The sequence below is a fragment of the Patagioenas fasciata genome, chromosome 6, assembly GCF_037038585.1.
Source record: "Patagioenas fasciata isolate bPatFas1 chromosome 6, bPatFas1.hap1, whole genome shotgun sequence".
Classification (NCBI taxonomy): domain Eukaryota; kingdom Metazoa; phylum Chordata; class Aves; order Columbiformes; family Columbidae; genus Patagioenas; species Patagioenas fasciata.
The window spans coordinates 11,794,406-11,808,721 of record NC_092525.1 but is presented as its reverse complement, the minus strand read 5'-3'; the positions used below and the strand labels follow the sequence as shown (position 1 = coordinate 11,808,721).

The 14,316-nt window shown below is 44.3% G+C and overlaps 1 protein-coding gene across 1 annotated transcript in view; it reads left to right on the top strand.

The window, feature by feature from the left end:
- Positions 1-14,316, top strand: part of DMAP1 (DNA methyltransferase 1 associated protein 1) — a 30,852-nt gene that overhangs the window by 8,137 nt on the left and 8,399 nt on the right. Inside the window, exons 5-8 of the mRNA XM_065842608.2 lie at positions 333-491; positions 1,605-1,772; positions 2,749-2,934; positions 5,790-5,861. Of these exons, the coding sequence (XP_065698680.1) occupies positions 333-491; positions 1,605-1,772; positions 2,749-2,934; positions 5,790-5,861 (585 nt within the window). The remainder of the gene's footprint in view (positions 1-332; positions 492-1,604; positions 1,773-2,748; positions 2,935-5,789; positions 5,862-14,316) is intronic.

Sequence of the window (14,316 nt, the reverse complement as noted above, 5' to 3'; positions counted from 1 at the left end):
AGTCAGCTTGATGATTTTGAAACCTATTGTCAGGATCTGGGTTGTTGACCTCCGTGTCAGCCACCTGAAATAGGTTTCAACCTCCCAGGCGGTAGTTCCTGGTAGGCTCCCCAGAACGTCATGTCTGTGGCCCTGAGATCACATGTTGCTCCTTATCAAGTCCTCTACCTGCTCTGCTATGTTTCTGCCAGGACCCATTGCTCAGGGTCCTGGCAGCTGCCTCTTGTCAGTGCGCTGCTGTTGTTCTTGGCTCAAGTATCTCAGCCCCTACCAGCTGGCACTGAGAAGGACGACGCTGCAAGAGCTACTGTGTTTTTCTTGTCTCTACATAGACAGTGCAGGTGCCTGTCTACTCGGAGCAGGAGTACCAGATGTATCTCCATGATGATGCGTGGACCAAAGCTGAGACAGACCACCTCTTTGACCTGGCTCGGCGTTTTGATCTGCGCTTTGTGGTGATTCATGACCGCTATGATCACCAGCAGTTCAAGGTGAGTCCCAGAGGCCAAGGTGCTGCTAGCAACCTGCTGCTATGGCATGTGCAGGACTTGCTGCGCTGCAAATACCTAATTACCCTTTATATCAACTTAATTAGGGGAAAATAATGAATTATTGGCAGCAAGGACTATTGAATTTCCAGCACAGGGCATTGCTGCTTGCTTTGTTTGTAATTAAATCCGCTGTGACTTGTGCTTATTCCCTGTTGTGTTTTATTAGAAAGTTAGGTTTGTCCGTGCCAGGAGAATAACTCGTTTCTCGAAGATAAGGCAGCTGGGGAGTTTGTTTAGCTGAGCATGATGGGCCTTGGGAGAAAGATCTCTTAATGGTTCCTGGGGATACGGATTTTTCCCTAACGCTGCTCCTGACTTGTGGTCTGACCTGGTGCAGGTTTCTGTCCTTTCTGCTGTGAAGCAGGGACCATCAGTGGTCTGAAGATGTGACCCTGATGTTGTGATCTTAAATCTCGTGTAACTGCTGGTTCCGTGCCTCCTGGTGAAACAGGGGAGTGAGGTGACTCCTACAGAACATCTCCAAATGCTGGAGGTTTTTGTTGCCCTCTGAAAGGCTCATGTGAAGAGCCTGTAGCAAAGTGGAATAACAAGAGTCTGCCCAGCTGGGCAGCCCAAACACCTTTAGTTCTTGGAGTGAGGTAACACAGCTCAGACTCTGTGTAACAATGGGCAGTTGATACCTTCTTGGTTGTGGCTTGAATAGCCATTGTCTGGAGCAGCTCAGAGGATATCTCCAGTACGTTTGTCACAGTTTCCTGTTCACAGTTTTATTTCCTCTCAAGACAACTCTCTTTGTATCCTTTTATCTGGGAGTGCTTCTTCTGTGCTGTATTGTCTGTACCCTCACTGTAATGTTGGACCCTCTGGTGGGTGCGTTTAAAGCAGTAGCTATGAACCCATGGCAGTTAATTGACATAGTTCACTGAGAGACTCCCCCTTCCCTTTGGTTCTACTGGGACTGGCAAGGCTCCTCCTAAGCACTGTGTCTTATACACAACCTGACATCTTTCAGCCAGTGTTCCTTAGGTGGCTACTGCATGAGATTTTGCTTGGTTCTTTCATAAAGTTGTTCTCCTGTGATGTCTTATGCAGAAAAGATCAGTGGAGGACCTGAAGGAACGATATTACCACATCTGTGCCAAGCTGGCTAACATTCGTGCTGCTCCGGGCACAGACCTGAAAATCCCAGTCTTCGATGCTGGCCATGAGAGGCGAAGGAAGGAACAACTGGAAAGGCTGTACAACAGGACACCAGAGCAGGTAACCTGGGCAAGAGAGCATCACTGCTCCAAAATATCTGTGATAAGCTGAATCAGTAGGTAGATGAAATAGGCCAGAGGGTGGGAAAGAGAAACACTGGATAAGGAAAGAGCAACACCTAAATATTGCTTCTGTTGTTGAGTTCATGTCCTTTTAAGGAATACAGAAGGACAATAACTGAGAAATCTGGCTGTACAGGAGAAAGGGCGAGCTGAGTGGAGTTATGGTCTCTGGCAACTGCCAACACCTTCTCTGTGACACTTATTGTACTAGTCCTCTGAATAAAAACTAATTCTCAAGATCAGTGTCCTTATGGGTCCTTGAGTCCCACAGGAACGGAATTATTTCCTTTAGAGTAAAAATCTTGCCAGAAAACATCAAAGACTGTAAATCTGTGTGTTTCGTTCTCCTTCTCTTTGTTGAAGCTCTGTGATGGTTCCGGGGGTTAGTGGTTAAGGAACTGTGTTTCCCCAAAGAAAAGGATGCTCTCCCCCAGCCTGTGAGTAGTTCCCTCTAATGACAAGTTCACACATGTAATGACTCTGCTTGTCCTTCCCACATTGACACATGTGCTGATACCAGGCATAGCTGCTCTGGGTTCTACATGCTGTGTCTGGGGAGGGGAGCCAGCTTTTCAGAGCACTGCATTTGCAACTACAGACTATTTGGACTTTTTTACCTGTCTGTGCTCTTGGCTCCCTTGTCTGGAGGAGGGATTGATCACTTGTGGATGCTGCTGAAGGGTTGTTGTCACATGGTACTTGCCAGTTTGTAGACTGGCCTTGCCATGGATGCAGGATAAGGCCGTGGAAGATAATGGGCTCCACAAATCCAAGTGCTCTGCAGGATATTATGTAGGAGAGCTTCAGGGCATTCCCAGGCTGGCCCAGGGCAGACCTGATATCGGTAGATGGCCCCCTTGCCTTGCTAGGCCTCCACTGATGCTCTGATTGCCTTTCCGTGCTCTGGTCTGCAGGTGGCAGAAGAAGAATACCTCATCCAGGAGCTCCGCAAAATTGAAACCAGGAAGAAAGAGAGAGAAAAGAGAACCCAAGACCTGCAGAAACTCATCACAGCTGCTGACACCACCACCGAGCAGAGACGTGCGGAGCGCAAGGCTCCCAAGAAGAAACTACCACAGAAAAAGGAGACAGAGAAGCCTGTAAAGATTTCTCTTTTTTACCCCCCCTGCTTTGTGCTCTGGCTCCGTGTTTCCTTCAACAATCCTAGTGGGATCAGACCCTCAGCTTTTCTGAGGGGAGTGGCTGCCGGCTGCCTTCTGGCAGATGCATTTTTGATTAAGTCTTTGGGAAGGCAGAATGGTCTAAGGCAGCCATTGTCGGAGGCCTCTGGCGTGCTCTCTTGTCTTTCTCCCATTTGAAAAATACTGGTTTAAGTCCTGTTTCCCTTTCCCTTCCTGATAAATGGGATGAAATGGTACCAGCCATTCATGCCTCATGGCAGGGAGAAACATCTGTCTGCTTCTCCCAAGTGTATTCTGCTACTGCTGTGCGGGGTTGTGCCATGAAACTGTTGTCTTTCAACTGCCGCCTTTTTCTAGGCCAGGTTTCCCTTTCCTTCCCCACTCGTGGGTCTGAGGAGCATCTCCCGGGCTCAGTAGATGCCCCTCTCCTGATGCTCAGCTGTCATCAGAGCAGCCCTGCTGGGGGAAATCCTGTGTTCTGGGGCCTATTGCTTCGTATTTCTCCCTGAGCCAAGCTAAGTCTAAGGAGCCCAGAACACAGGTTTCAATTCACATTTGACGTTACCTCAGTGTCCCTTTCTGGAAAGAAGGCAGCATGGACTGAACTAAATTCAGCACCTTCAGTAGGAAACGGCTTTTACAGAATCTCAGCTATTTCCAGTGAGTCCCTGGGAATTCCTGTACCTTGTGAAAAGAGAGCATTTGTGTCATTTTCCTCCAAAAGGGTCTTTGCAGAGAAGGGAGAGAAGCAGTGAATGCTAGACAATAAGTGCTAGATGAAGTGTACCTACTGACCACCACTTCCTTAAAATGCTTTTTAAAAAGACATTCCTACTCCTAATGAATATAGTATCACTGGACACCATTCCTATGAGGGTTGATCTTGTAAAGCTCACCCGTGGCTGGCATATCTCCCTCTAAAGAAAGCAGCTCGGTGGTAGTGGTGGTAGAGAAAAAAAGAGTGGTGATGGAGAATAGGGCTGGAAAAATGCTGAGGATGCCAAGGTGAGGGGGTCCAGCCCTCAATATTGCCCATGGGCTGGTGCCTGTCTGCAGGCACCTAGTGGATAGGCATGCCAGGATGGGCAGAGAAGCAGTTTCTGTTGTTGCACTAGCATCGTTTCAACCATGACAGAGTCCATTAGGAGTCAATTACCAACTATAGCTGGGAAATGTTAAGAAAAAAATTGCATTTTAACTAAGAATTTGAATCGGGAGCTGCATCAGCATCATTTCAACAAAGGAAAATCATTTACCAAAGAGTCAATTGAGGTTGAAGCGTTTACAGCATGTACAGGCACGCAAGGCAAAAGAACCCATTTAATTGCTTATGCGCTGAGTGCAGGCAGAGTTGTCTCGGCTAAGCCAACGATGCTGATTTACCCTCCCTGCTTGAGTCAGAGTGTTCAGCAACAGGCTGGGGGGCAGAGTTCGAGGAGTCTGAAAGCAGCCTTCATCCAGAGGAAGCAGAGAGGATTGTTTTTTGATTGCAGCCTTCTTTGTCTCTAATAATCCAAGCAGGGAGGCTACATCCTACCAAAGATCAAAGTGAGCCTTACGAGTTCATGAGCCCGGTTGTTAGTTAGAGAATACTTTTTCTACCGTGGTCATGTTTAGAAATCTCTTTCTGAGGCCTATATTTATTGGACTGACCATAGATAACTGGAAAAAGTATCTCAATGCCTGGTCTGGCAGAAGTGGTTTGCAAGGTGCCACCTCAAGACCAAGACATAGGGAGAGCTGATAGAGATGTGAGAGTCGTTGGCAGGGAACTTGAGGAATTGAGTCACTGTCCTTCAGCATCTCTTATGATCCTGGGGCAGCCCTGGTTGTCTCAGCCTTTTCTGGAACAAAGGGCAAGCTGCCGAGCCTCTCTGCAGAGAAATGAGAGAATGATACCTACAAAGAAATCGTGAGATTTGAAGTGACTCTTCCTTTTGGAAGAGTGTGACCGAGCGCGTGTTTTGCAGAGATTGTGGCTATTCGTGGATTGAAACATGACTATCACTGACCCATTCTGAGGACCCCACACCATTCAGCGTGTGGGGCCCTACACATAGGCTGGTTTAATCATTTAAAAGTATGCTCACCTTGTGTGTTGCTCAGCAGCAGTGATTTTAAAGGGGATTCATTTAGATTTTTCCATTTCACTGAAATGCAACTAAATGCTCTATTATTTAGCAGCAGCATTAGTAATCTGCCTTCTTGTATTACTAGGTTTAAAATATGAAGTAGGAAGAAAGAAAACTGTCTAACAATTGGACAAATGGCAAAACCTCTCTAAACAGCAGGCCTCCTTGGAGGGGCTCAGTCCTTACATCCTCATTAATGGGCTCATATCTGTACAGATCAGAGGTTTCTCACCTCATTCCTTAGAAGACTTGCAGTCAAAAGCCAAGATTTGGGGAGATTCTGGTCTGTTTTGATCAGTGAAAAGGGCACAAGTTGCATAAGGATATTATTGTGCAAATATGCCTATGTTAGTATAAGGAAAACCATTTAAGATTAGGGTTTATGCTTGTATGGATGGATGTAAGGCTCTGTGTAGAGCAATACATGAAACCAACCAAGCAAAAATGCTTGAGCTCTCCAAAGATGCCTTGAACTGCAATATTTTCCTCAGTGAATTGGTAGGGATTTTCCCACTGTATCCCATTGCTTGGGATTTTCCTCTTGCCTCAGCTCTGACATGTGGCTGTGGCAGGTGGTTCTCTGTCATAGGAAACAGTGTTTCCCCTTCAGATAGTCTCTATATGAAATCTTGTGTTCCTTGTGTTTCCTGCATCAACACATCCTGTTTCGATCTCTTTCAGGCTGTTCCTGAGACTGCTGGCATCAAGTTTCCTGATTTCAAGTCTGCAGGTGTCACGCTGCGAAGCCAGAGGGTAGGCTGTTGTCCTGGTCCCTTGGGACCTCTGTTAATGTCTCTCAGTCTGCCTGTCTGTCTCCTTCTCTGTTCTCCTTTTATAGCTAAAGAAAGTCAAGTTCTTGCCTCTAAAATAAGAAAGGAATTCCATAAATGTGAAGACTCAGAAACCTGGAATGCTGGCTCTGTGAAAGCCTTGCAGGGGCACCTGGACGTGCTGGTGTTTGTTACTGGCGTGCCTGCTCTGCTGTTAGACACACGTGATGGGCCCAAATGGAGCTGTCTAGTCCAAACAAGCATGCAGCCAAATGTAATGGACCTTGTAGAGCACGTGTATTAAGAGATGAGAGGTGCTTTTAAGAACTCGATGTTCAGTTTGTGACTTTGAAAAAAGAAGAGACACATAAATGCGTACAATTTTTAGCCTTCCTATTTCCATTATCTTCAGAAAATATTTTGGGGAAAGGCCTCTTTGATCATTCTGCTGCACAGATATCCCTGAGAAAAGAATTTTCTTGCTGTTTCATCAGCAAAACTTGATGCCTGTCTCTTAGTGACAGGTTTTGGGATACTGGGTGAGTTAAACCTGCCTGGCAGACTGAATGTTTTCAGGAGGGTTTTGGTAGCAAAATCCTGTTTACCCAGTATGAGTGCTTTTATTTTTTTTTGTTTTGTTTTTACCTAGCCAAATAAAATAATCCTTATTTGCTTTATTGTAGCAAGGGTGAGGAAGTAGGTTCCTTGCCTGGCACCCTCACTTGGCATGGTAACTTTCTAGGTCACTTTTAAAGACTGTTTTATGGGATGTTCTTTTGATGTCACAATAGTTTCAGGTCTTGCTGGGCACACCCTGGGACTCTGAGCAGAAACGTGTTTGGGATCAGGGTGCTTCAGTGTATGGGTGCATGTGCACTTTAGGGGTGATGTGCCTCAGCAGGGTCACTGCTATGGACCCCTTTAGTGTACAAGTGCCACCACCTGCAGGCTACTGTGTGAGTGGGGGCTACAACCCTGAGGAAGACAAAAATCCCAGCAAGTGACAGGCAAGATTGCAGTGCATGTGTTGAGATTTATGGAGAAGTGGCAGATGTGTTCTCCGGTACCAAGATAAATAGAGTAATTTATGGAGATTGATTGGGATTTTGAAAACTAATAAGTGATGGTTGATCTTTTCGGTGTTTTTCACCCCCTGGAAACGAAGCTGAGCAATAACCTGTCAGTGACAGAACCATCCGGCAAAACCAGCAGCCTTTTTGTGTGCCACGCAGGCCATTCAAATCACAGCCTTCGTGAAAATAGGTGCTTCATGCTTCTCCCTGTTCACTTTAATGCTCATAAAATGCAGTGATAAGCTAAGGCTTGGCAGTCTGATTCAGCAACTTTCAGCCTGCAGTATCCATGCTCCTGGATGACCTAGAGCAACTTTCTGTGCTCTGCTTGAAATTTTTAAGGCCTTAATGCTGTTATTAGAAGTACTAATGGTTTGCAACTTGAAAAGGATTGCAAATCACTGATCTAGGTGAAAAAACAACACTGTGTTGCTTGGAAATGTGAAACTGCCTTCAATCCAGCAAAATTAATTCATTTGTGGCTTTTAGTCTGTCACCCGGCTTCCTTATTCAAGTCTTCCTTGTTTTTAAAAGTGGAGCTAAGAGAGTGACTTGCTTCACATATGGGTGATGGGGAGAATTAATTACATGAGGTCAATACAGATCTTTTGAACTGGTAAGAGATGCTGAAGTGCTAAATGGTATAGAGTTGACAATCCATGCTAATCCAAATTGTTCTACTTGTGGGGTTTTTGTGGCAGACTCTCTACACGGCAGTGGTGTGGAATCGCTAAGGGTGGGAGGTGACTCAGTGAGGAGCTGGTATGCTGTGCTGGAAACTTGTACTCTGGCAACATCCAGTGTAAGATGTTTTGCCCTGAGCAAATTGGAAAATGATTTCTGAAGGCTTGTGACATCTTGCAGCAAGTTCTTTTGCCTGAGGACCTAAAGAGTTCCTCACCTAGAGGCTTCTGTTGTCCTCTTTTATTCTGTACTTTGCTACCGCACTTTACGCCTTCATAATTCAGCGAAGTTGGATTTTTGCACTGAGATCAGGGACTCAACCTCTGTCACGTGTGAAAAATGTACCATATCATCCCCAGGATAATAGCACTTACTCTTTGATTAGAGATTTTTTTTTTTTTCCTGAGGAATTACAATTAGTCTGAAAACTGGAGTTAATTTATAGAAATGAGTCCTTGAAGAAAAAGTTAGTAATCTGTATTCAACTTAATTTGTTCCCAGTAGTTTTTATGACAATAGCCCTGGCTTTTCAAACTCCCCCTTTCGTTAGAGCTTACAGAACCTTATGCCCAGGCTGAATTTGAAGACCTTTTTCCCCACCCTAGGATTAATGGTCACTTACAGCCATTATTCTTCATAACTGAAAGTTTCTCCTTCAGCAGACGCTGAACAGTGATCTTCTCCATCAAGTTCCACAAGCTGCCTTCTATCACAATGGCTTTGGTCTCCCAGTGTTCTCCATGGGGCTGTGGCTACAGGCAGAGGCCACAGCCCCTGTGCCCTTGCTCTGCAGGGATTTCCCCTCTGCCTCCTGACAGCACAGGCTGCAGGTTTCTCTAAGGCAGGAGGAAAATGAGCATTATGAAAAGCTTTGTCTTAATTCGAGGCAGTGTATTACCTCGGTGCCACTGAGAACAGGTGGCAGATGTTTTGGAAGGGGGTAAGCCTTTCGTGAGTTCTTGAAAAGGAATTTTAGACCTTTGCTGTTAGTTAAACAGTGTTATGAAAATACCACCAGAACGTATTATTAATCTTAAGTGTTACTTCTAGAAAACCTCCTGTTATACCAGGTCTCCTCAGCTGGGAGGACAGACAGCCAAGGAGCCAGAGGAAATGAGAGATGAGTAGGGAATCTGTACAGGGAAAGGGGAGGAAGGGACTAAAGGGAAAGCAGAGAGCTATGAGGAAGGAAAGCTTTATTGAGAACCTGCCTGAAGGAAAGGAAAATAGGAGCTGTTGAACTTGAATCTCTTCCAGGACTTAGACAAACCAACACTAACCACATGTTTGTGATCTAGGCATCGTGTTGCTTCTGTAGGGCAGAGCTGAGTTTGTTTTGAGTTCATTGCAGTGTTTCTGTACCGCGTCATGTTCAGCTTTTGATTTTAACCTTTGACTTTGTTGTGTTCAGAGCACTTTACTTGGGCGTACCTTGACATCTCTTCAGTGCCTTTTAAGTTGCTCCTCTACTCTCTCAGCCTTATCTGCAAATTCTAAGTTATGATTTCATTAAAGATGTTGATTTTCTGCAGCAGTGCCTTTAAGAAGGAAGGTGATGGATAGAAAAGGGTGGATGTTTGTCCTCACTGCTGCATGTTGAGGTATAAGTCTGTGTCCTTGCTCTGTTGTCATGGGTTTGGAAACAAAGGAACTGGAAGAGAATTGAGTGATGCCTTACCTGGTAACAAAGCAAAACTTCAGAATGAAAAGGAGTTTGTAGAGATCTCAGTCTGCAGAAAGGACTGAGGGATGCTCCAGCTCAGCCTTTTGGAGCTGGCCGCCTCCCCTCAGAAAAGGCTTCCAGCCAGCAGCCTGACTCCATCTGCTAACTGGGGTCTTATGGACAATTTGCCAGTCAGACCAATTAAAAAAGAAATAGAGGAAGGAAAATTACAAGTACAGCTTTACTACCCATTGATTCAAATATTCACACTCACCAGCTTTTAAATATTTACTAGCCTGCTGAGCATTTTTTTAGCACTGATTAATGAGTAAGAATTTACTGTGATTGTGGGGGGAATGTGTGTGTGTGAGTTCTCTTCATTTATTTTTTCTTGGAGTAGGACCTGAGTGCTTTCTCCAGCTCCAAGGTGAGTGATGCTTCTAGAGGAAGATGGGCTTGTACGTATCTGTTTAGACATATTTATTCTCCATATTTGGTCTGACCCACAATTAAATGGCCAAGCACGCCGCCTGTTTACTCTGCATCCGAGGCTGTTGGCTCTGTTCCTTCACTGTCATTAATGCAAACCCAGACATCATCGGCTGCGAACACGTGAAACATCTGTCTGTCCTCCTGCGATCAATACTGTCCCTTCAGAGGTTCAGCTTTAGAAAGAGTTCCATAAAATATCAGTTATTTTTATTTGGATTTGATAAATTTAATTACTTGGAGCAATTAATAATTTATTTGCCTTGTATCGATTGCACTTCAGAGCATCCTGACATAAATCTGATGGAGATCAGCACACTCTTATTAGGTAGGAAAGTTTATGTTTCCAGATCTGAACATCCCATGGATTAGTTAGCTGAGATGAGCTTGTTACTACCGCTAGTAATTTTTCATTAGTGAAGTTGTATGTTTTGCATTGTACAAGAGAGTGGGCGAGGGTAATTTCCGTGGGGAGCCTGCTGGAGGTGTGGAGGGGAAGGTAGTAGTCTCTGTGAATGAAAGTTGTGAACAAATGATGCAGGCTGGATCAAATTCCTGCCGTGGCATTGCCATCTATTTGTTGTTACATGCCCTTTAATTAGGTCAGAGAGAGTGCTGGTGCATTTCCTAATCAAACTCCTGCTTGTAAAGAATGAAATAAGACAAAAATATTGGAGTATTTTTTTTAAAGGGAACAGCGAAGGATACAAAATCTTCAATGAACTAGAGAAGGTGAATCTGACACTTCCTCTGTTCTCATTCTTAGCTAAACTGACAAGCAGTTAATGTTAAATTGCTGAAGGAACTGCATCCGTCACCTTTTTCATGGAGCTCTTTCATGTGGGAGAGCATCTGGACCAAAGCCTTAGGAGGCTCTGGGGTATAAAGGAGCACTCTGGGTACAGTAATGGGGTCTTTTAAAATGAGTTGTAGTTCTGGAAAGGACACTCCATGTTGCTGTTTCTGTTGAATCGTCCAGTAGCAAATAGTGTCTGTGCAGTATGAGGCTTTGGGGACCTTTGTCTGCCAGTCCTGGACTGATTCAAGCACCTTTTACTGCCTGTATCTTCTTGTAGTGACAGAGTCTTAGGTGTCATTCATCAGGTAATCTGGTCATGTGTAACTTGTGCAGAGCACCATATATATTACTTTTTTCTTTCATTAGCATAACCAATATAATCATCGGAGTGTAATTAGTCACTGTGGGGGTTTTTTGTATTTAAGTGTGGTTTCAGTTCAATTTGAAAAGCAACATCAATTCAAGACTGTCTTCATGTTTCGCTGCAGTTTCTTGGGTTTGTGTCTGGTCTGGAAGTTTATAGAATGTTTTTGTACTATGGGAAACTGTCCTCAGAGTTCCCCTTCCCGTGGCCGATCTCGGGGCCCCCCGTGACCATCACACGCTCTTTTGTGCTCTTGACTTGTTCCAGTCGGATGTAGCTCGGGGGCTGCAACCGTGTCTGTTTCCTGCAGCCACCACTGCAGGTCTCAGCTTGGTTTCCACACCTGCAGTGAGAGGCAGGGGTAGGACTATCTGGGCAGCTGCAGATCTCCTGAAGCAAGTTTCTGTAGTGTCGTCCTGGTAATGTGTTTTTAACATAAAGCACCCTTCAGTAAAAATGTCCTGTGCAGTCCGTCCTTCTGCACCGTGTATTTTACTGTTTTTTCCCTACACAAACACTTCTTGTAGTCCTTTTGCATTTGTTTCATGGATTTGCACTGTATTTTAAGCAAGATGGATTTAAGGGTACGGAAACTCAGGATTGGTAAGTGGCAGATAATACTTTGCTTGCCAGAAGATGATCATCTTCTAGATTACCGGCAGTCCTGGCAAGGTGTGAATTCCTCTTGTCTTCTCGGGTGTTTTGTTTCTTGTCACAAGCTGTATGTCAAGTTGGGAGAAAGCCAACTCTTCCCAGGGTATCAACCATCGTTTGTGCGGATTCCAAGTCGTTCTCATTTTAGACCACTTGTGCATGGTCAAAGCAATCTGTCCCCCCTTCCTAGGGGGAAAGGGTGGGAGAGTGGGAAAACATTGAAGACCTTGTTGCCTGCACTGGTGAAAAGCCCATCAAGCTGAGACATTGGTGCTGCAGGACTTTGGTTTCTTTAGGAAGTATCTCTTAGCTTTACCCCTTGAATCAGTGCTATAGATGCATAACGAGGCATTAATGTTTATAGGATCAGTGAACTGCTCCTTTGCCATACGCCCAAGTGTGCTGTGCTTCTCCAGGATCTGCTGGCCTCCCTCATCCTTGGTAAAGCTTTCACTAGGTATATTCCTCTAACAAGTAAAACGGGTTTAATTTACTAGAAGGATTCAAGTAGAGAAATTATATTTTTGCACAATTGATATGGGAGTTTGAGGAGTATGTCTAACTTCAGTAAAACAAAACAAAACTGAAACAACAATTTATATAAGGTGATATCGAAATGTTTTATTCTTAAAATTGTTTTATTTAGCATTAAGCATCGTTGATGGAGCAAGTTGGCCACCTGCCAGCCCAAAGGGATTACTGTGTGTTTAATGTATTACATGGTGTAGTAGGGATGGCATAATAGAATGATGCTTTAGTTTTATCTGTCCTAAATCTTAGTCGGGCAGACCAGCAGGCATTGGCGTAAGGCATGGAGTGTATGGCTATAGGGGGAAGCATATATGTTAATTGATGCAGAGAATACTTGTGCAATTTCAAACTTTTCTAACTTTTGCACATATCCATGCAATTACCCATCTACCTTTCATTGTAGAACTTCAGTTCTGAGCAGTTAAGCACTTCAGGTTTCCGGAAATGTGCATGTTCATATCTGAAATTGAATTTCTCTGTTGGGGTTTTTTCCAGAGCTCTAAGGCTAAAGTACTTAATATGGTTCTTTTCCTTCCTTGAGTCTTAAAACTGTGCAGAAGTGGAAGGTCTCTGCTCCCACAGAACAGAGCAATGCAGCTGGGGAAAGGTCGACCTTCTGATCCCACCTTAAGCCAGAAATGCAAAAAACATCATTCATCTGAAACTTTAGCGCTCCTTCTCGGAAACCCACTAAGCAATTCAGTGCTCTAAGGATTTCCATGAAGAAGGTGCCTAATGAGAAAGTTTTCTTGCTGCTGAAGTCCACAAAGAGATGGTTTGCAATGTCAGTGAGCTGTGTATTATAATGCTGAACAACAAAACCAATGCCGGTGTGTAAAACCACAGTTTATAGTTGTACAAATACAGGTCAGATGTGTGGAGTTTTTAGGATTGACTGTTTTGAGACAGTCATGTTGTTTAAGGTTGGGGAAGGGTGAGTTTAAGGAAAGGATTGTCTCAAAATTGAATTAAAATGAAATGCAGCATCAGGGAGGGTACATGTGAAATATCTAGGTAACCAGTGATTAATTTAAGAAACCTTGTATTTTGGTGAGAGACCGAACAAAAGGTTTCAGCATGAAAGTGGGAGTTTTTTTAATGTGAGCACCAGAAATGGAACATTTATAAGAAAGCGGTACATTGAGAGCAGGACATTTAAGATGACCACATAGATATAATCACATGTGGGACCTGGCTGAATCTGTCTTTCTAGATCCTCGAGACCTCTGCCATTCCCAGTGCCATTCCCATTCCCCATGGCAATCTCAACGTGCCAGGTGGTGATGCTAATAACAGGGGACTATGTTCCAGGCTCTGCTATGACTTCATTACTCCACCAAAATATACTCAAATACATTTACAACTATGCTTAAAAGTATTAGCATAAATCATGAAAACGGAATGGCACACAAAAATAAACGAACCAAGTCTGCTTGGGGAGGTTTTATCTTCAGTTATTTCTTATCATGTTTGTTCATTTAATGAATTTTGCCAATTAGCAATTAATTTGCAGTAGGTCTCCTAGTCATTAGTGTGAATTAGCAAGGTTTTGTTGGCAGAATGTCTTGAGCATTAAATATGAATCCTGTATCATTCAAAACCTCAAGGGTGCTCTGCAGTGAGACTCTCTATAGAAATTGAACGTCTCGGGGCCACCCCCGGTCTCTCAGCCCCTCCCCTGACAGGTGGGTCCTCTCTTTATCTATCTAAGCTTCATGGCCCAATTCCTGAGCAATGCCCTCCTGTTTGAGGGGAGAGCAGACCAGGTTGGTACTGGTGCACCCCATGCCCAGAGGCTGTGTGTCCCAGGATCGAGCAGGGCTCCCTCTCCATAGGTGGGCTCTGGCACTGTGGCTTCATGGTGTTGATTCACACAATTTCCTGTGGCTCTTTATTTATTTTTCTCTTGGTACACGCAGTTTGTGTGTTTAATGCAGGTTGTTTATAGCAAGGACAAAGGATTACAGTCCTTAAATCAAAAGCGACGTTGGTGTAATTATAAGCGCAGGCTGGTGTTGCGAAGAGGGCTGTAGGGAGAGGCTGTCAAAGGAGAAGAGCATCCGAAATATAGTAACCTCAAAAATCCCAGCTAATCAGTTTTCTGACTGCAGCAATCTGTTTCCCAGGTATTATTATTATATGGGGACTTTAAAGATAATAAATAACAATAATAGTCTAGTA